We start from the raw sequence: 22,005 nt of genomic DNA on the forward strand, positions 1-22,005 counted from the left end.
TACGCACGTATTCTCAAGGAACGCGTTTATGAAGTTTCTAATTTCCATCGCGCATCTGAAATGCTGTGTGGTGGGGTAGCTGAGAGCAACATCGTCGCGTTCGACAGTTCAAAGTTCACTGTGTTCCGGGACAAAGCTAAAGGCTCGTTGCCGTTCCCAGTCACGTACTTGTAGTTTTAAAGCGAATAGCTGTCTTTGGCTCTTTCGGCTGTTTTCGCGGTTGGTGGCCGGTGGTCGGACTCAGTAAGGAAAGTGTTCGTTTGTTTCCTCTCTCACTCGTTCGTTCCCTCGCTCTTTCTTTCGTACTTTTGTTCGCTCTCTCAATTTTTCGTTCATTCGTTCGTTCGTTCGTTCGTTCATGCTACTAGCTTGCATTGACAATCATCGTGGATAGTTTTCTGGGCTATTTCTTACTTATTTGTCAATGCTTTTTCCTATTGGACGGTCGCCTTCGCTAATATGTCAAACGTCACTATTAACTGGCATCTGCTCTGACAAACGCTTCTAGCATAAGATGATTCTTGTAAATGCGGACCTTCATGAAGTTCAACCACTCTGATCGCCAGCTTTGAATGCAGGGTAAGTCTACCTTCGACAATTTGCTTTTAACAGTATAGCATGGAGCGGGAGAATGGTGTTCTTATTGTTGGTATACCTCTACTGTGTTATTTTCGCCGGTTGCTAAAAAATCTGTAGAAATCGAGTGCCATGGCGCTCCCACGTGACCGGCTGATCCAATTTGTGACCGAAGTTAAAGTAGGAGCACACACAAGATGAGGCTCTACCGCGAAGTGAAGCGCCTCCAAGAGATTCGCGATCGCCAGCAAGTGCTGGTACGACTGTCCTTTCGCGTCTATCGAGCCGTCAAAAGTGTGGCCCACATGGGTTGCGTCTTGGTTTCCTATGGCTTCCACACGCACGGGGACGCGCACGAGCGCCTCTCGTTCAGGTGTGCCTGGTTGCCTGGAAATCTCGATGCCGCGACGCGGGTATGCGATTGATGCGAAGGTTCTTGTGCGTGTGGGTTCGGACCGTTGTGTGCGTCTAATAGGCAACGTGATTTTCTGTTTCTTGGGAAACAAAGCAAACTGTCATCAAATGATCGCGGCAGCATTTCGCCGTGAAAACGTAGCTTTGTTTCTTTTCTAGGCGAAAAGCTACCACGATTGTTTTCGTACAGCCAAGCGTGGGTCTCCAGCCTACGCAATCTTCACTTTCAGTTTTGCGACCACGAAAACAAGGTGTGGGTGGTGGAATAGAACAAAATAGTGTTAGTTGACAAGCGAATAGACCCGCCAAGACAGACCCTATCTATCTATTCTATCTACAGAGTCTAACTGCACCGAGAACGCCTGTATATTTGGCTTTTCTGTTTTTTATCTCCTACTAACTCAGCCTTCAGTATAGTCCTGGCATCAAAATGCAGCGCTGGGGTACGATGACAGATTTCTGGACATTTACTGCTACCACATGGGGTGTGTCACATGACACAATGGAAAATTTAAATGTACCATTATGACCTAAATAAACCTTCAAGGGCTAAGTGGTGGAGTCTCAGATAAAACCAGGTACATTATCAGGTGCGTCCATGACAAACGAGGTGTTTGTAGAAATAAAACAAAAACAAAATTACTATACGGTTTTACGTGCCAAAACCACTTTTTGATTAAGAGGCACGCCGTAGTGGGGGACTCCGGAAATTTTGACCACCAGGGGTTCTTTAGCGTGCACCTAAATCTAAGTACACAGGCGTTTTTGCATTTCGGCCCCATCGAAATGCTACCGCCATGGCCAGGATTTGATCCCGCGCCCTCCTTGCGTAGCAGCCCAACACCATAGCCACTAAGCAACCACGGCGGGTCAAAAAAAAGAAAAAAGAAAGAAGGAAATATTACAGAATGTAATAATTAAAAAAATCACGTTGTTGTTCGCAATGAAACTCCAGGTGGCTTGTTATGTCTCCTTCACATGTGCAGTGAAAGTTAACTACATTTTTATGCCTAAGGAGAGGCTTCCGAAGGGAAAGAAGGCTAACCGTATCGTGATGCGAATTTTCTAACAGAGAGATTTGTGCCACTTTACGTAGCCACTGAAACGGCGGCTACTTGCACCAATCCTTGCACCAATGAAACGAAAAAAAAACAGCAACAAGGTAATGGAGCGTTTGCCAACAGAGAGAATTGAGTTAATATTTTGGGTCTTTGCAGCGTGTTGCCAAAAATATTACAGGGATTTCGTCCGACCCATTGAAAGATCACAAAGATTGGACGACCAGATATGGATAACCGTGATAAGGTGCTCTCTACGACGGCAAGTCAAGCATGGCTCGTATGTGCGAGCATGCGGTGTCACCAGACAATAGTGCAGTGGATGCTTTTTATGTGTTTGCATCAGTAGCATCGAGACAAAAGCAGCGTGCAAACTGCAGTGTTCCGAGTTTCTAAAATGACACATTGGAACCTTCACGCGTCTCTTAGGGAACCCATAACACCTGCAGAATCTCTTAAAAGGCCCTACTCCTGGCTCCATTGCAAATTTTGGTTACACATTGAAAGTTGTGAAATTGCGTCTGAGTAGCATATTACCGCAATAATATTTCTAATCGGCTCGATATTGGTGGAGATAGAAGAAATCAACTTTGCTTCTACCATGAGGTGCGTCACTGTCAACGGAGACACTCTCTCCCTGTGCCTCGACTGTCATCCGCAAGCGGTGTTCCTTTCCTGCCTACTACCATACTGGAGCCATGGACCCAGAGGATGTTTCTTCGGCGAGCCCGGTTCCATCTTAAGTCCCTAGAAAAGTTTTTTAGAGCGCAGCTCTTTGGCGTCCGTTCCTGGGTTTCGCGTCGTCGTCGGCGTTGTCGTCGGCCTCGTAACCAGCTCCGCCCCCCTTTCATCCCCCCAGCGCTAGCAGCGACCGACTGATACCGCTGGATGCCGCTGACGCCGCTAGAGAGTCAAGATAACGTGACTGCATAGAACACCGTCGCCGCCATGCAGAAAGAGGAGGAAAGGGTCCCCCCCCCCCTTGTTCTTGTGTGGCGGATAGGGTGCTCTTCAGTTGCCGACGCGCCGGTTATTTCACGTAGGCCCCGGCACGTCGACGAATACGTGACCACCTTCCCACGGCTAGACCTGGTTCTTAGCGCTGCGGAAGCGAGGGTATCATATTGTTTGTGTCGGCATCGGCGGCGTTGTCCCTGAAACCAACTCCGCAGCTGGGGTTGACTCAATATCGGCGTCAGCGGCATCAGTCAGTCGCTGCTATCTCTTCCCTCCTCCCTTTATCGTGTTGTCCGCTTGCTGCGCGCGCTTCTGCCCCCATCGTTTGCCGCTGGGTGTACACGCCGCCCCCCTCCCCCCTCTTCCTGCGAGTCTCCGGTTGTCAAAGCGCCGGCTCGAACTTAATTCCTTTCTTCGCTCCTCCTCCAATGCAACCCCTGTGCGGTGGCAATCAGAGAGCCAGATCGGTGGCGGCGGATCTGTATATGTGCACCGCCCGAGCCGAAATTGCCGCTGCCGTTCGCCCTGTGCGGTGGCAATCAGAGAGCCAGATCGGTGGCGGCGGATCTGTATATGTGCACCGCCCGAGCCGAAATTGCCGCTGCCGTTCGCCACTGCGAAATTATCTGCCAGTTCTTTCTGAGCCATGAGCGAGACGACCGATGGAAGTCCTCCGTCTGCTGCTGCTGCTGCTGCTGCTAAAGGAGCTGCCAGAGCAGAGGCCCAGCGCCGTCGCCGTCAGAATCCAGAGGTGCGTGCCGCCGAAGCAGAAGCTTACCGTCGCCGCCGTCGAGATGATCCAGGAGTACGGGAAATATAAAAAAAAATTCTGTGATAGCGCATACATGTGTTGCTCGATTTCTTTGCCTCAATCTATCGAAAAGGTGAAACAGCTTATTTGCTGCGCTCAAATTTCGCATTAGGAAGTAACGTAATCGTCGGTAATTTTTTTGGAAAAGCTCATAAAGGCACTTTAGTTCCATCGTTTTTCTTTTTTTTTCTTCGGCGCGGTGTATTATAGCGGTGGCGTTACGGCTACCGCGCGGACTTAGGTCACGCGTCATGGCGAGTGGCGCAGGTTGCAATGCGTTTTGCGTAACGGCATTTGTGCGTATGACCTTGGCTGTGGTTGATAGGGCACATTTCTCTCTCTCTCTCTCTCTCTCTCAAGAGAGAGAGAGAGAGAGAGAGAGAGAAGGCGTGGCGTGGCTTTTGGTTGGAAATTTCAGTGGTTTTCTGGCGGGCGCGCAGGACTGATATACCTTGCAGGCAGGACCGTCAGCGCGTGATGTATACGTTGCACTCGTCTGCTTAAAATTTTCAAACCTGTTAAGATGGCCTTTAAGAAACCCCCGAAATTTTAATCTGCACTATTGAAGACATCTAGCTACTACACTTACGAAACCTTTATTTAGAGTTCGCCAGTGACTATGTTTTATACCTTTGATCAGAATTTGCTCAGATTACTGCTCAGACTTCTGCTCAAATATTTGCAAAACAATTAACGCAATGTTTTTTCGTCGCCTGTGTTAAGTTGGGGGGACGCGTATTTTTTTTATTTCTTTCTTTTTTTTCACACTCACCAAGTCTGCATGCGCTATTACTTCCGCTGTGCGCTTGCTTGGTTCACATAGGGAGCCGGTCTCTCAGAAGCGGGCATGCATGCGTTCTGTATGGAACACAGCAGGCGTAGATAGCCGTATGCTAGCTGGAGTCTACTTTCTACGTAAACCCAGCGAGGATGAAGAATACAGAATACGCACAAGATATGAAGTGGAAAGGAAATCTGTGAGCGAACACCCCCTCATTTTATGTGCCATACATTCTTTGATGTAAGAGTTTGAGTTTACAGGCTCTCATACTTAGTCATTACCAGACATTTATTCATCCTGTATGCCTATGATTAAGCGCCTGAAGAACAATATACGTGCGCTTTCCAAGGATTCATTAAAAGCAGCACTTGTCGACCTATGGAATCTCGTTTGCCGTCTCCAGACTTTATAGTTTTTACTAAATTCATTGTTCCTTGTCTGTCGTACTATAAAAGTGTCGCAATGATTTATTTCTGCGTTTAACGTTGAAATCGCTATTTTCATTCCTCAGGTGGCTGCTGTACCACCCTTCCCGAACATCGGGGCATACATTGCCACCGGGTCATCATCGATACATCCCTGCCACGCAAATGCTTCTCATAACGTCGTGGAGAATGCTGGTGAGTTACACGTTTGTGCTTAATGCGAAAAAAAAACTGGTGGATGTTGCCTGCTTACTAAAGCACTACCCCAATTTCCTTCGTGCGCATACCACCACCTGCCTGCTTTTCCAACGCAGCCTTGAGGCACCCGTTCCTGCGTTGGGCGTCGTCGTGCCTCGGCATCCCTCGTCCTACCTCGGCGTAACGGAGAGAACGAGCAAAGCGAAGGACGAAGGAGCAAACGCGGAGCGCAGCTGGGGGTGAAAGACTGCGACATGAAAGCATGAACACGGGAACGCGCGCCTCGCTCGCAGCGCATTCTATAGCGGCCGCAGTGCAGGCGAAGTAGCGCATGCGCAGTTCGCCCGTGGCCCGCGCATGCACTTTGCTTCCATATAAGGTATCGGCCGCATAAGGCCGTATGTCTTGGTCGCCACCGTAGAGCGAGCCTCGTGCGACACTCCGCTTTCCTCCTCACCGTTTTGCCATACTCTCCTCCTCCGCTTTCCTTTGGATGCTTCCCCTGCACCCTACACCTAAGTAAGCCTCCTCTGGCTCTCTTCGCTATCGCAGTCTTTCATCGCCCACTGTGCTCCGCGTTCGCTCTTTCATCCTTCCCAGTGCTCGTTCACTCGGTTACGCCGTTGGACGCCGACGCTCAGAGCAGGAGAGGGCGCCTAAGTGTTGTGCCCTGAAAAAAATTCGTTTTGTTTGGCCGATAATGTACCTCTTGTGCGTACACGACACCTTGACGTGGCGAGTTGTTGCTGTTTTATGACGTCACGTGACAGACAAGCTCAGTGGACACAACCGGAAATTATTTTTACGAATAGCGGAGGAGTATTGGCGACAAACCTGTAGATTTTTTTTTCATGTTATTCAGCCTAATTATGCACAATCAGTGAGTACAGGTAATTTTGGGACAGGGATATTTTGCGGTTTCGTGACGTCACTTGATCAGACAAGCGAAATTTGACCAGTTGCACAGGACTAACGGCGGAAATGAAATAGAGACAGATTGGGATAGCTTTACGTTACAGCGCCCATGTTGTCCGACCGGTGTTTTCTTTCCTAACTCCTTTCTTTCTGTCTTTATTTCTCCCTTTCAGTCATTCTTTGTTTTCTTGACACGTACGTGTAGTTAGCAGTTAGTAAATGGGTCCGTCTGGTTTGGTGGTTCTTGAAACTCACGATCAAGCACGACACGACAAAACGTAAAAAAAAAAGTTGTTCCCTGTGATGTACCCAAAAATCTTGCGGCTACCAGTGTCAAGCTATTTGGCGACGATGAACGGTGACAATCGTCCATAGGGATCATCGTATGTACCATATACATATATCTGCATTAATAACAGTTGTGGGGCCCGCAACGTGCGTTGTGGCATGCTCTTATAAGCGTCCACAGGCGTTCGCATAGCGGTGCACGTGCTCTTGGCAGTTCTTGATGGTTCGTGTTGCAAATGAGCAATAAAAATGCGCCAGGAAGTAAATGCAAGATCAGCAAAGGCCTCCTTGCATTGCGCTCGCTAAAGAGGCGTCTCGTGGCCGTAGTGCTTCCAAGTGCGTCGGCCTTACTACTTCGCATAGCGCGAGTGCAAACAAGGTGTGAGATATCCTTTAACCTTCTCCAGTGTTTCTCTATGGTATCAGGGGAGTTCTCGTGGACCAGACCGTGAGTCAGCATTACGACAGTCTATGAACACGCCGTGGACTTGACAGTTCATAAGACCCGCTGTTGTGTCTTAGCGGTGTTGCGCTGCTAAGGACGAAGTCGCGGCATCAAATCCGGGCCGAGGAGGCCGCATTTAGGTGAGGGCCAAGTGCAAAGTGGCTGCAGAGTTCTATGGAGATTTATACAGTAAAAGTAGCACCCACGACGAAAATGGAAGAGAGAATAGTCAGAGGAATTTGAAATCCCACCAGTAACGCCGGAAGAAGTAAAGAAAGCCTTGGGAGCTATGCAAAAGGGGAAGGCAGCTGGGGAGGATCAGGTAACGGCAGATTTGTTGAAGGATGGTGGGCAGATTGTTCTAGAAAAACTGGACACCCTGTATACGCAATGCCTCATGACCTCGAGCGTACCCGAATCTTGGAAGAACGCTAACATAATCCTAATCCACAAGAAAAGGGACGCTAAAGACTTGAAAAATTATAGACCGATCAGCTTACTGTCCGTTGCCTACAAAGTATTTAGAAAGGTAATCGCAAATAGAATCAGGAACACCTTAGTTCTGTCAACCAAAGGACCAAGCATGTTTCCGTAAAGGCTGCTCAACAATAGACCATATTCACACTGTCAATCAGGTGATAGAAGAATATGCGGGAGATAACCAACCCTTCTATATAGCTTTCATTGATTACGATAAAGCGTTTCATTCAGTCGAAATCAGAGCAGTCACGCAGGCGTTACGGAATCAGGGTGCGACGAGCCGTATGTAAAAATATTGAAAGATATATATAGCGGCTGCACAGCCACAGTAGACCTCCATAAAGAAAGCAACAAAATCCCAATAAAGAAGGGCGTCCGGCAGGGAGACACGAACTCTCCAACCCTATTCACAGCATGTTTACAGGAGGTATTGAGAAACCTGGATTGGGAAGAATTGGGGATAGGAGTTTGCGGGGAATACCTTAGGAAGTTGCGATTCGCTGATGATATTGCCTTGCTTAGTAACTCAGGGGACCAATTGCAATGCATGCTCACTGACCTGGAGAGGCAAAGCTGAAGGTTGGGTCTAAAAATTAATCTGCAGAAAGCTAAAGTAATGTTTAACAGTCTTGGAAGAGAACAGCAGTTTACGATAGTTAGCGAGGCACTGGATGTGGTAAGGGAATACATCTACTTAGGGCAGGTAGTGACCGCAGATCCGGATCATGAGACTGAAATAATCAGAAGAATAAGAATGGTCTGCGGTGCGTTTGGCAGGAATTCTCAGATTATGAACAGCAGGTTGTCAGTATCCCTCAAGAGAAAAATATATAACAGCTGTGTCTTACCAGTACTCACGTACGGGGCAGAAACCTGGAGGCTTACGAAAAGGGTTCTACTGAAATTGATAACGACGCAACGAGCTATCGAAAGAAGAATGATGGGTGTAACGTTAAGGGATAAGAAAAGAGCAGATTGGGTGAGTGAACAAACGCGAGTTAATGACAGCTTATTTGAAATCAAGAAAAAGAAATGGGGTGCATGGCCAGGACATTTAATGAGGAGGGAAGATAACCAATGGTCATTAAAGGTTACGAACTGGATTCCAAGGGAAGGGAAGCGTGGCAGGGGGCGGCAGAAAGTTAGGTGGGCGGATGAGATTAAGAAGTTTGCAGGGACAACATGGCCTCAATTAGTACAGGACCGGATGAGGAGGAGTAGATTTTATTGAAGAGAAAGGAGGAGAGGTCGGCCTGGAGAATGTGTCTCTAGCCTGCTACTCCTCACTGGGGAAAGGGGAAGTGGGAAATACAGGGAAAGGTAGGAGGCGGGTGATTATGCTTGGTACAATGAGACACTGTATGCACGTTGTCCAATATGCGGATGCGCACTGCAGACGCAATACACGCAAGAGTAATCTTGTCCACGCAAACAGTAATCTTAATTGTCACAAAAGGTTATTGCGCAAAGGTAGTTGGAGAAGTATGGGAGAGACGCGGTATGGGAGAAGCCTTTGCCCTGCAGTGGGCGTAACCAGGCTGCTACTGCTGCTGCTGCTGATGATGATGATGAGGATGATGATGAAGTGCAAATACGCCTGTAGTCCGCGCATTGGGGGATCGATAAAGGTCCCCTGCTGGTATAAAACAATACGAAGCCCCCCACTACGGTGTGCTTCATAATCAAATCGCGGTTTTGGCACGTGAAACCCCAGGATTAGTACACAATTCGTAACTGTTGCTTCCAGAAATCCAGGTTACAGGAACGATACCTTGGGGATTTTAGAGTACCATGCGCATGCGTGTGAAAATGAAAGCGATATATGATAAAGTTCTCAGTAAGGAATACTCCTAGGGGATCCAAAACAACATGCAAAGCACTATCGGTCAAGATTTACGCATAACCGAAATGGTTGTCAGTGAATTTTTACTCCTATTGCCATCCTGAATGGATGATCTTCGACGTCAGTTTTCATGCTCATATTTCATAAGTGTTGCTAACAAATACCCTGCAGCGTTGGTGTCGAATCCATGCGACGTTCGCCAGAGATTTCGGGTTTATAGTTTAGAGTGATTCCAAGTTCCATTTGTTGCCTCTTCCGTTCTAAAAGTGGATGCGATAAAAATAACATACACAGGCAAAGCTGCTGCCATTGAGTAACTTAACTTTAGAAAACTCAAAGAAATAAAAGCCTCAGAAGCCTAGGAATCGTTCAGAAAAACCTGAGGTAATCTTCATCTTTTTCTAATCATCATTACGTATGCGAGAACAGCGCGAGCGTCACGAAGACAGCGAGCATGCCCTCGCGCCATTGGCCCGTGCACTGCTGCCCGTGTTCCACGCTCGTCGGTGCCTGCAAAGCAACGCCTTTCGGTGAGAAACAACATTTTCCATTCGGAATTCTTTGGCGGTGGACCGACAGACTGTATGCCAGCAGCCTCAGCTGGATTATCGCGCGCCGGACTCACTTTTACAAGTATACCGCAGCGGAGAAGGCTTAATACTAGTGTGCGCTATTAAAGCCTTTGTAAGTGAACGCAGTGGGATAAAGGCTGGGTATCGACTTGCAAAGACCAACGCAACTAACGGAAAACCTTTCGTTCGTTAAATTATCGATTATTTGCATTTCATGGAGTTATGTTCGCGAGCAAAGTAAATAAGCAGCACTGGGAATTTATGTACGTAAACCTGGCAGGAAAAGTAAGCCATGTTATTTGAATATTTCCCTGTCAGTCGGATTTTGCGCGATTAGACGTGTCAAGCGGACCTAGCTCATTGCGACGAATTTGAAGTTCCAGCTGCGGAAACATCAGGAGTTTGTTAGCCTTATGTAGCAGTAAATGTACGAGCAGTTCCTTTCCCTATTAACAGTATAGTGTAATAAAGCTGTTCTAAACATGTGCTCGCATGGAGCCGCTCGTAAGAGCAGTAATGTCGTGGTTTTGGAGAGTTGGTAGACTGCCTTTGGTCAGTATAGCATATTATAGAAGCAAGATCAGACAGACGAAGAACCTGATTGCTAATGTTGAAATACATCCTAGGGCTTTACGAGCCAAAGCCACGATAAGAGTATGAAGCACGCTATTGTATTGATTTCCCCCACCTGTGCTTCTTTAACCTGCATGTCATGCACGGAACATGGGTTTTCTAGAATTTCGCCCTCATCAAAATGCCGCAGTTGTGGCGGGGATTTGTTGCCGCGTCTTCGGGCTTAGCAACGCAACGCCATAGTCAGTACGCCACCACAGCGGGTGTGAATTGGTAGTTCTCCATTTTTCCTCTTCTGATATGCAAGGTGTCCAAGCTTCCCTTAGCCGAGCGGTTAAATAAAGCCAGTGCCCCGATATGCATACGTTTGAGACATAACGGTGTTGTCAGCGCTTCACATGTAGGGAAGTATGAAAAGAACCGTGTGGTCAAGTGCCCGCAAGCCACCGACATTAGATTGGAAGGAAGTACGCTCTCTGCTTCACTCGGCAACCACGTGGTCAACGCGTAGGCAGCGATCGCCCGCGGATTACGGAGCGCAGCTCGCGATCAGCGGAAGCAAGCGCAGACAGCTCGCCCCTCAAAGTCACCGTTGCCGTGTCAGACAATGAGCGGAGCTTTTCTTTTTTTTTGAGATCCTTTGCCCCTACGGGAAATTATGCCCTTATTGCTACGATAAACTTTCAGTAATTACTCTTGTATATTTAACCAGGCAATAAGTAAGCTACAATGATCCCGCTGCTGTAGGAGGAGGATGAAAAGGAAGGAAGGAAAGGTAGGGGAGGTCAACCAGACGCATACCCGGTTTGCTACCCTACACAGCGGAAGGGGTTCAAGGGAAGAAACGAGAGGGAGGGAAGAAGGTACTATCAGTGTGAGTACATGCGGATGTCCATAACTTCACGCCTACAATCGGTAACTGAGGCCAGTCGCTTCCATGACACGTAGCAGTGCCTGCATCACTTTGTAAGCCTGCGACGCATGGGGCCATGGCTGTAAGAGCACAGAAGAGGATATACCCCGCTGGTCGTGCAATCGTATATGGCACATTTTGTATTTTACAAGCTTGGCTAAGGCTGGGTTGGAGACCCTGTACTTTGAAGTCGGAATCCAACGTACGGGGGCGACTTCTATCCTCAGAGACGCCCAAGCGATGCGTAATTGGGCCAATTGACGCTCAATCTGTCGTTCCTTCCCTTGGTGGCTAGTAGTTGAAGCGCGGGCGTCGGTTCACAAGCTTCCCTGCTTTTCTACACGAAATCGCTACCGAATAATCCTGATATTAAAAGTGATCACGGTGAAAGCGTCATTTTTTTAATCAGATTGTCAGCACATCGATCGCCTAGCCGCAGTCAACACCAGGAAAGCAATTAGCAGGCAGGTGAGTAAACTCGTACCTCAGCTTGCATACACTATAGGTATCACTGCGTACTTACCATGATAACTAGCACAAGTTCCCCTCTTCGAAATACCTCCCTTACCGGAGAACTGAAGGCTTACCGGAGAACTGCATTTGCAAAGAAATCTGACTAAGTAAAGCAATGAAAAGGGCTGCATGGGCACGTTAGTGATCAGGGGCCCGTTCATGATTATGCAGCGATGAGTTTTATTCTGGCAAAAATTAGAAAAGAAAAAGAAAAAGAAACAACAGGGACGCCGACGGATGAAGCGCAATAAGCGATTGTAGTCCGTTCGTCTGCGTCCTTGTTCGCTTTTTTTGTGAAATGAAAGATCTCATTATAGGGTCGTTAATGATGAAGCTGCTTGATTTCATTTATCTTTGTGGTGACGATCCTTACGTATTTTTCATTCCTTTACTAAAAACGTTTTGCTGAATATATTTAAAATCAGAAGTCATTGCAATATGCTTGTGTTTATTTTCTTGAAAAGGACCATACTTAGATTCTGGCTCAAAGTGGACTTCCTCAGTCTCATCAACAGCAGCCTGCCCATATATATATAAATATATATATATATATTTGCACGCGACATCCCCTGCAGTGCTGCGCCAGGCTATGAGGTGCCTGGGTATGTGGTAAAAAGTACCAGGCGGCAATAGATACCCATGCATCGAAGACGATTTTAAGCGTACATATAACCCATTATTCATATTGTAAACCCTACTTCAATTACTTCCTAATTAAGGTCACCATTACTGCTTCGTTTTCTAGGAAGTTCATCAGGAGTTTGCAGTGATCACCTGGAACGGAGAGTCCTCACGCCTGTCTCCTCCGCCTGCAAGTCCGAAGTCGGAAACTCACCGAGAGATGGAAGACCCAAGGCGCCTCCTGGCCTCGCACTGGAGCCGCGGCCGAAATTCCGAGAGCGCCACTACCTACGGGGACGTCTGGAAGGAACCACAGCCAGTCATGTCCAGAGAGGCGTCGAGTATGCTGCTCACGGCTGTCGCGTCTGGAGTCGCCGCGGACTCCAGCTGTACAAGCGCTTGCAGGAGCACAATCCACTCAAGTGTCCTTCACATCGACCAAGCACTGCCACACCACAACCCAGGTACGCCCTATATTTAGCTCGTATTCCTTGCCCTTCCTCGTAGCGTCAAAATGATGCCTCATCACCGTCGCTTTAATCAGGATTTTACAGCAATGGATGTTAGGGGGCTCTAACGACATTTCATTGGATACATTGCCGGATACAGTGCAGAAACTTCATTCGGCTTGCTCCGTTGCCTTGTGCGCGCCACTGCAAGGAATTGAGATGAGGCAAAAGCAATAACAGCGAAACAAAAAGCCATTTCAGCAGCAAACCTAAGTAAGAATCTGGGAAAGCCTCAGGAGAAAGAAAGCGAATGAGACAAAAGAGCTTGAACTTCAAAAAGAGGATACTTATGTCGACTTAATGTTAGGACGCTTTCGTCCAATTGATCAAATATATAAAAGTGGCAGCTCATTGTCCAGTTCTTTCAAAGCCTACTGCGAATACAGAACCCTAGCTGGGAAGAAATGGGAAGCTAACTGTACAGGTATGGAATGCACAACACTGGTGTTACCAGGGTGCATGCGTCAAGCCAAGCGTGTCGCAGGCATGAGATAATTCCGGGTTTGGCAGGCGAAGGGGCACTGGACTCTGTAAAGCATCGGATCGACTGCGCTGAAAGGACAAGTATGTAGAAATCCCGTAGCCCCTCTAGAATTCCTTAACTCAGGAACTGATACTCCATAAAGAAAATGTACTCCGAAGGAACACCTTACAAATTGGTTAATGCAATGAACGCGGGAAAACATTGTGTTTAGTTTGAAAGGAGTAGCAGCTTTTACATAAATATATGATAATACCGCTGTTTCGATAAATGCTGATGATAAAGTACGTGGCAGGTAAGGAGAAGCAATTTATGCATATTTAACGTAGAAAAAGTAATTCCGACGGCTGATTGATCCAAGTGTGCAATTTGCACAATCTTTGAAACATTTGTGATTCTCAGCTCTTTATGAGGCAACAATCTTTATAATTAAATTCGTCCCATGGAACCTTCGAAGGAGGGGGGGGGGGGGGTTCTTTCACCCTCTTCCGCCAGCATGTGTCTTGAAAGAGTCTATGACGCGTATCTTGCCGCCACGTCTGACTAGAGTGCATTTTTACTCTCGAAAGCAGTTATGCGATGCCATCAATGACCCAGATGTCGGTATCGCTTCCATGACTTACTGTCTTACTTGAATGTAGGCTGATACTTTTGTTTAAAAAGCAATGCAGGAAATCAAGGGGCTGGTTTTGATTCGAACGTGCGGTTTGGCTAAAACCGCCAGACACTGTGAACCTCAGAAAGACCAATACCACTTGGTGAAAGAATATGTTCTTGATTTCATAAGCACACACAGAATATCGCAACTTCCGTAGGGCTGTTATTATACAGGCGAAGGCGAAGGAGATCGCAAGCTCACGCAGCGTCGCTCAGAACAAGTTGAGACGTTCTGTCAACGTGAGACGTGCCTGTCAACTTTGACATGCTCACTTCGCTTAGTGAGGTAGTGAACTGGGTCATGGTGGCGTAGCATGACGTTCTAGCTAATGTGATCATGTGAGAAACGCAATGTTGAATTTTTTTCTTCGGTGTAGAATTAAGAATGTTTGTTTAGTTTCTGGGATTTCGAATTCAGCAGTTCGACCTAGAATTTACGTTAGTCTAAAGCCGAATAAATACGGTAATTTTTCATTGGGAAAACTGCACCTCACTTTTTCTGACGGCGTCTTTAAATGGTGGCCTTCACTGCAATGCGAAAATGCTTTGCATTTCAATGTCAAGGTTGCGTTTCAGTCAACGTTCGAGGTGTCATCACGCTTATTTGTTCTTAAATACATGTGTGAACGACGTTTTTTTGTTGTTGTTGTTTTCATGCAAAGGCTGACATTGACTTTTCCTACTGTAACATGTTTAATGTCTTTCAGAGGGAAGCGCCTTGTCTTTTGATGATTCTAACATCATGCGGGACTACATGAGGTAGGAACCCTCAGGACTATTATGCCGTCTTCTATATGCAAGAAATAGAGGTCACTTCGCCAGCAGTTGTATAGTAATGCGCTTTCGATAGATTGACTGTCTCAGTTTATGATGCTGACAAATTATTCTGAGGTCTACGACCATCGATCACTACCACTGAGTTCTGATTATGTACCTCTGATGACGTACCATGATGAAGTACCACTGAGTCTGATGTGCAGGCTACGCACGTTTCTGTTAAGCTGAACAACTTTCAAGCAATACTTTTTAATTATTTTCTGGCAACGGCTACTTCTTTTCTTATGAGTCGGTTTGTGTTATTATTAGAACGCGCAGCACTCCTTAAAATTTCAAAAATATATTGTCTCCAAAAGGCTAACCTGTGATCATACCCGGACCCGAAGAGACAGCGTAGCCTGATCGCATAAGCACGGGAGATGGCTACGGCCCGCGGCTACCTGCAATAAGAAAACCACCTAGGCCGCAAACTGCGCTTGCTCATTATAAAAGTTTATGATAATCAGCCTCTTTGTCTCTCTTTCTCTCTCTGTCATGAATGTACTTCAATGTACACTCTCCCTCGAAAACTGTGGCTTGTTCCTCGGGTGTTTTCTACGTTTTGGAATCCTGCTCTTTACTGCCTTCTAGAATGATGGTTTATATTGAAGGTTCTGTATTTCAAGATATCGAGTAACATTATTAATTCATCTAGGACCGCAATGAAACTGCTTACTTCCCCCAAAACGAACAGCAGGCGCGCAATTACTGCAGTTGTGTCCTGAATATTTTTTTTATCGAGCCACTTTGTTCAGCCATGATAAGTATACAAGAACATACGCTACACTTCGCAGCAGCTCGCAGGGGTTGGAGCAATACGGTACTCCTCTTCCCAACCGGTGCCGAGGACCGCCCATGGGTTCAGCTCAGGTATTGCGTGGAAGAGGGTCTGGCCAAGGTTTGGAGCGCGTGTTTCGAGGTTCTACGCCGCGCCCAGCGTCCAATGGCTGTCACAAGGACGGCGAGGGTTTCTGGACCCATGGACCCTGCACTCGACACCCGCCTCAGCACACCTCGACAATGCTTCAGGTACCGACAGCTTATTGGTAAAGCAACTTGGCATGCGTGCTATTGATGTAAGCAAGCACTGTGGCTGGTTTAGATATGAGCAGTAATACGACACGTGGAATTGATGCATTGCGTACCACATTGTAATGCAAAGTGAGATATTCATTCTTTTTATTTCACGCTGATAGGTTTGGTGCAAATACGTACGGACGCTTTCATTGTACTATAATGACAACCCAATTTAGTGACGGGCCACGAAAACATCAAGCAACGAGAAGTTATGATGGCGACAGCTAATCTCCGAGGGCCGTTGAAGTGTGCGCTTAAATTCCTCTCATGGTCGGGAACCAACAGAAATTTAGAAGTTAATCTTTCCTCAAAATAAAATGAAATTCGAAGTGCAATTGGCATGGTTGCAAACAGTGACAGCAACAGTTCATAAAATGTACTTCCAGGTGAGCTTGTCAGCTTATTTTTTTAGATTTCATCATTATCATCATCATCATCATCACCAGCCTGGTTACGCCCACTGCAGGGCAAAGGCCTCTCCCATATTTCTCCAACAACCTCGGTCATTTACTAATTGTGGCCATGTCGTCCCTGCAAACTTTTTAATCACATCCGCCCGCCTAACTTGCTGCCGCCCCCTGCTACGTTCCCTTCCCTTGGAATCCAGTCCGTAACCCTTAGTGACCATCGGTTATCTTCCCTCCTAATTACATCTTCTGCCCATGCTCATTTCTTTTTCTTGATTTCCACTAAGAAGTCATTAACTCGTGTTTGTTCCCTCACCCAATCTGCTCTTTGCTTATCCCTTAACGCTACACCCATCATTCTTCTTTCGATAGCTCGTTGCGTCGTAATCAATTTCAGTAGAACCCTTATCGTAAGCCTGCAGGTTTCTGCACCGTACGTGAGTACTGGTAAGACACAGCTGTTATATACCTTTCTCTTGAGGGATACTGACAACCTGCTGTTCATGATCTGAGAATTCCTGCCAAACGCACCCCAGCCCATTCTTATTCTTCTGATTATTTCAGTCTCATGATCCGGATCTGCGGTCACTACCTGCCCTAAGTAGATGTATTCCCTTACCACATTCAGTGCCTCCCTACCTATCGTAAACTGCTGTTCTCTTCCGAGACGGTTAAACATTACTTTATCTTTCTGCAGACTAATATTTAGACCCACTCTTCTGCTTTGCCTCTCCAGGTCAGTGAGCATGCATTGCAAATGGTCCCCTGAGTTACTAAGCAAGGCAATATCATTAGCGAATCGCAAGTTACTAAGGTATTCCCCGTCAACTTTTATCCCCAATTCTTCCCAATCCAGGTCTCTGAATACCTCATGTAAACACGCTGTGAATAGCATTGGAGAGATCATATCTCCCTGCCTGACGCCTTTCTTTATTGGGATTTTGTTGCTTTCTTTATGGAGGACTACGGTGGCAGTGCAGCCGCTATAGATATCTTACAGTATTTTTACATACGGCTCGTCTACACCCTGATTCCGTAATGCCTCCATGACTGCTGAGGTTTCGACAGAATCAAATGCTTTCTCGTAATCAATGAAAGTTATATATAAGGGTCGGTTATATTCCGTACATTTCTCTATCACGTGATTGATAGTGTGAATATGGTCTATTGTTGAATAGCCCTTACGGTATCCTGCCTGGTCCTTTGCTTGACAGAAGTCTAAGGTGTTCCTGATTCTATTTGCGATTACCTTAGTAAATACTTTGTAGGCAACGGTGAGTAAGCTGATCGGTCTATAATTTTTCAAGTCTTTGGCGTCCCCTTTCTTATGGATTAGGATTATGTTAGCGTTCTTCCAAGATTCCGGTACGCTCGAGGTCATGAGGCATTGCGTATACAGGGTGGCCAGTTTCTCTAGAACAATCTGCCCACCATCCTTCAACATATCTGCTGTTACCTGATCATCCCCAGCTGCCTTCCCCCTTTGCATACCTCCCAAGGCTTTCTTTACTTCTTCCGGCGTTACCTGTGGGATTTCGAATTCCTCTAGACTATTCTCTTTTCCATTGTCGTCGTGGGTGCCACTGGTACTGTATAAATCTCCATAGAACTCCTCAGCCACTTGAACTATCTCATCCATATTAGTAATGATATGGCCGGCTTTGTCTCTTAACGCGTACGTCTGATTCTTGCCAATTCCTAGTTTCTTCTTCACGGCTTTTAGGCTTCCTCCGTTCCTGAGAGTATGTTCATTTCTATCTATATTATGCTCCCTTATGTCAGCTGTCTTACGCTTCTTGATTATGATTAACTTGGAAAGTTCTGCCAGTTATATTCTAGCTGTAGTGTTAGAGGCTTTCATGCATTGGCGTTTCTTGATCAGATCTTTCGTCTCCTGCGATAGCTTACTGGTATCCTGTCTAATGGAGTTACCACCGACTTCTATTGCACACCCCATAATGATGCCCACAAGATTGTCGTTCATGGCTTCAACACTACGGTCCTCTTGCGGAGTTAAAGCCGAACACCTGTTCTGTAGCTTGATGAGTAATTCCTCTATTTTCCCTCTTACCGCTAACTCATTGATCGACTTCTTATGTACCAGTTTCTTCCCTTCCTTCCTCAGGTCTAGGCTGATTCGACTTCTTACCATCCTATGGTCACTGCAGTGCACCTTGCTGAGCACGTCCACATCTTATATGATGTCAGGGTTAGCGCAGAGTATGAGGTCTATTTCATTTCTAGTCTTGCCGTTTGGGCTCCTCCACGTCCACTTTCGGCTATCCCGCTTGCGGAAGAAGGTATTCATTATCCGCATACTATTCTGTTCCGCAATCTCTACTAAAAACTCTCCTCTGCTATTCCTAGTGCATATGCCACATTCCCCCACTGTCTTGTCTCCAGTCTGCTTATTGCCTACCTTGGCAATGAAGTCGCCCATCAGTATAGTGTATTTTATTTTCACTCTACCCGTCGCCGATTCCACGTCTTCATAGAAGCTTTCGACTTCCTGGTCATCATGACTGGATGTAGGGGCGTAGACCTGTACAACCTTCATTTTGTACCTCTTATTCACAGCAAGACCTGCCACCCTCTCGGTAATGCTGTAGAATTCCTGTATGTTACCGGCTATATTCCTGTTAATCAGGAATCCCACTCCTAGTTCTCGTCTCTCCGCTAAGCCCCGGTAGCACAGGACGTGCCCGCTTTTTAGCACTGTATATGCTTGTTTTGGCCTCTTAACTTGACTGAGCCCTATTATATCTCATTTACTGCCCTCTAATTCCTCCAATAGCACTGCTAGACTCGCCTCACTAGATAACGTTCTAGCACTAAACGTTGTCAGGTTCAAATTCCAATGGCGGCCTATCCGGAGCCAGGGATTCTTAGCACCCTCTGCTGCGTCGCAGGTCTGACAGCCGCCGTGGTCACTTGCTTCGCAGCTGCTGGGGACTGGGGGCCGGCGTTTGATTGTTGTCTTCATATAGAAGGTTTGTGGCCATGTACTGCACCAGGGTGGCCTGCTCTGGTGAGGGAGTGCGTTAGCGGTTCTGGTCACCGGGATCAGGCCACACTCCAGGCCTGTTTATGCAATTTTATCAACACGCAGATTTTTTTTTGATCCGGTGGAAAATGGCGCGGCACCGGGATTCGAACCACGGACCTCTTGCACGCGAGGCGGGTGTTCTGATTTTTAGATTTCAGCTAAGCGCAAACAAGTAGCGGGCAAATAATAAAGATGAAGATAAATGAACCTGTCTTACCCACCTACGTTGTGCATGACAGTGATATCAACATAGAATTATGTAGATACCACAAGAGCAAGTTGAATATATCAAGCGGTAAAGTCACCGTACTTTGCTCTAGTATATTCTCGCATGATGGCTGCAAGCAGAAAAGCCAAACAAAAGCAAGCGATAGCACAGCTAAGAACCTGGTCGAGGCAAGAGCTTATGTATCGCTTTTGATCAAGTTCTGGCAGTTACAAAAGTTCGCCTTGCAGAAACCACACCTACTCGTGCATACCGACATTCATAGGAAGGTCAAAATGGTTTAGGAACGAGAAAGGCTACAACAAAGACATACAGGCACAGACCGAGGAGCGCATAATCCAACCGGCCCGTTACCTGGGCAAGGACGCTGAATTGTGGAATGCCATGACAATACAAACAAAAGTTTTGCTGCTCTGCGAAGCTATTATAATCCTATTACGCATAACAAATCGTCAGTTGCCGCCATTACTTGCTCGCAGATTGGGCAAAAGTGCGCTTGCACAAAAAACGCAGCAATATAACGTAGTCACTTTCTTCTTAATTGTACTCAAACACGACTGTATTTTAGCATATTACAGTACATGCTTGAAATTTTTCTCCTTTTAACTAACATCTAGCCATTAAAAGAATGTCTGATATAGGTGAGAACAGAAAACTGCATATTTTTCGCGTGCTGTCAAGGAGCAAAGAGCCTGCAGTAGATAAGTCCTGATAAATGTGACATGCGTCCTGGAATAGAGATGTCCCACCACGCACAATATCAGCAATAAACTCGTTTTATTAATTTTTTTCTCTGAGTTAGCAAAGTTCATACACCTCAGAAACGCATCATGCCAAGACGGCCCACTTGTAACCAATATAGAAGCCAGCTCCCTTTCGGACACACAATTAAAAAGTAGCTCATAAGGTAACACAATGACAGTCAAACAAGATAAAATGCTTCAGAAAGCTATAAAGAAGCTCGCCACGATCGGCAGAACCAGCAACAGAACCTTCTTTTCAAAAACAACTTAGCGATGCAAGCAATGTCATCCTTATCCGATAAAGGATCGACAGACTGGGAACGACATGGTGTGTTGCGGGGTAAGAACAAGGACACAAGAAGAAACAAAATGCCTACACAAGTGTGTGTGTCTGTGTATGGTGTCCTCATGTGGTCCTTTTTCTTGCTGCTCTACACTTCATGTCATTGCATCATCTACCAACAAGCCCACGTGACCATCCTCATTCAACGTTGTGTAGTTTTTATATAGATGCACTGACGCAACCACTTGCAAACTATGTGTCTGCGGTGTCAAATCCCATATAAACTGCCAAGCACAAAAGTTGCAAGATGGCGCAGTGGTTAGAGCGAGCAGCGTCCTGTGGCACATTGCCGTTAGGGGCACGAGTTGACATGCCGGTGGCTGTGCGCTGGTGGACAACATTCATCTTCGCACTTACGAGGTTGACGCAGACTGCAAGGGTGCGGCCGTCATCGTGGGGGTAAAGGTACGCGATGGTGTGACGTCATGCGTGCGATGTAATAATTCCTTTACGCTGCATTGACTGAGCATGCGCAAACATTTTGCAGCCACCGTTACACTGCGCTCGTAGTACCGAATGCCACGGGATTTCGTGTCCATGCTAAGGAAATCAGACGACACCTAAGCTCTTAGGAGTTGTGAATGCGAAAGCATTAATGTCCAATTGAACGCCGCTTTGCAGTCCTTCCAGTTACCAACTCCTCGCGGGCAAGCGAACGCGTCGAGACCCTTGGCCAACGCCTCCTAGATAGCACAAGATCGGTGTGGTATTATTCACATTACGCGTCATTCACATTCACATTACCAATTGAGCTACCGCGGCGCCGTTTTCGCATCTACTTACTTGGGTATTTATGTTTTACTACGAGAACCCTGGTAGCGTTAGCCAGCGCCACCACTCACAAACCTGGCGGAGGATGTAGAACATCCTTTCTGCCGCAGGCGTCACGAGTGCGTGATTTTTTTTTGGGGGGGGGGATGGAGGGGAGGGGTCAAGCCGACTGGTCAATAAACCCACACATGCTACCTGAAGGCGTCAGCGTTGCCGGATTCGACACCCTCACTATGTAATAAACGAGAAGAAAGAAGGTTAAGCGAGAGGCCTGAATTTTATTAATCATATGACAAGAAACCAATGACAATAACAATAATATAATATACCTAATAATAACATTAATAACCAATAACAATAAGATTATTCATCCTAACCAGCATTGTTTCAGAAATGGTCTGTCTCCTGTTTCTCAATTTGTCGAACTTTTTCAGGACCTCGAAAAGAGAAATAATGACCACAGCCAAAGAGATATAATTATTCCCCACCACTCGAAGGCTTTTGATCGCGTTTCAAAGGCCATTAAATTGCTCTTTAAGCTTAACT

At 46.5% G+C, this 22,005-nt stretch overlaps 1 protein-coding gene across 1 annotated transcript in view; it reads left to right on the forward strand.

The window, feature by feature from the left end:
• Nucleotides 1-9,648: 9,648 nt before the first annotated feature.
• Nucleotides 9,649-22,005, forward strand: part of LOC142569812 (uncharacterized) — a 30,345-nt gene continuing 17,988 nt past the window's right edge. The window contains exons 1-3 of the mRNA XM_075678629.1: nucleotides 9,649-9,721; nucleotides 12,508-12,847; nucleotides 15,641-15,875. Of these exons, the coding sequence (XP_075534744.1) occupies nucleotides 12,604-12,847; nucleotides 15,641-15,875 (479 nt within the window). The 5' untranslated portion in view covers nucleotides 9,649-9,721; nucleotides 12,508-12,603. The remainder of the gene's footprint in view (nucleotides 9,722-12,507; nucleotides 12,848-15,640; nucleotides 15,876-22,005) is intronic.

This window comes from Dermacentor variabilis, chromosome 1 (genome assembly GCF_050947875.1).
Source record: "Dermacentor variabilis isolate Ectoservices chromosome 1, ASM5094787v1, whole genome shotgun sequence".
Lineage (NCBI taxonomy): Eukaryota > Metazoa > Arthropoda > Arachnida > Ixodida > Ixodidae > Dermacentor > Dermacentor variabilis.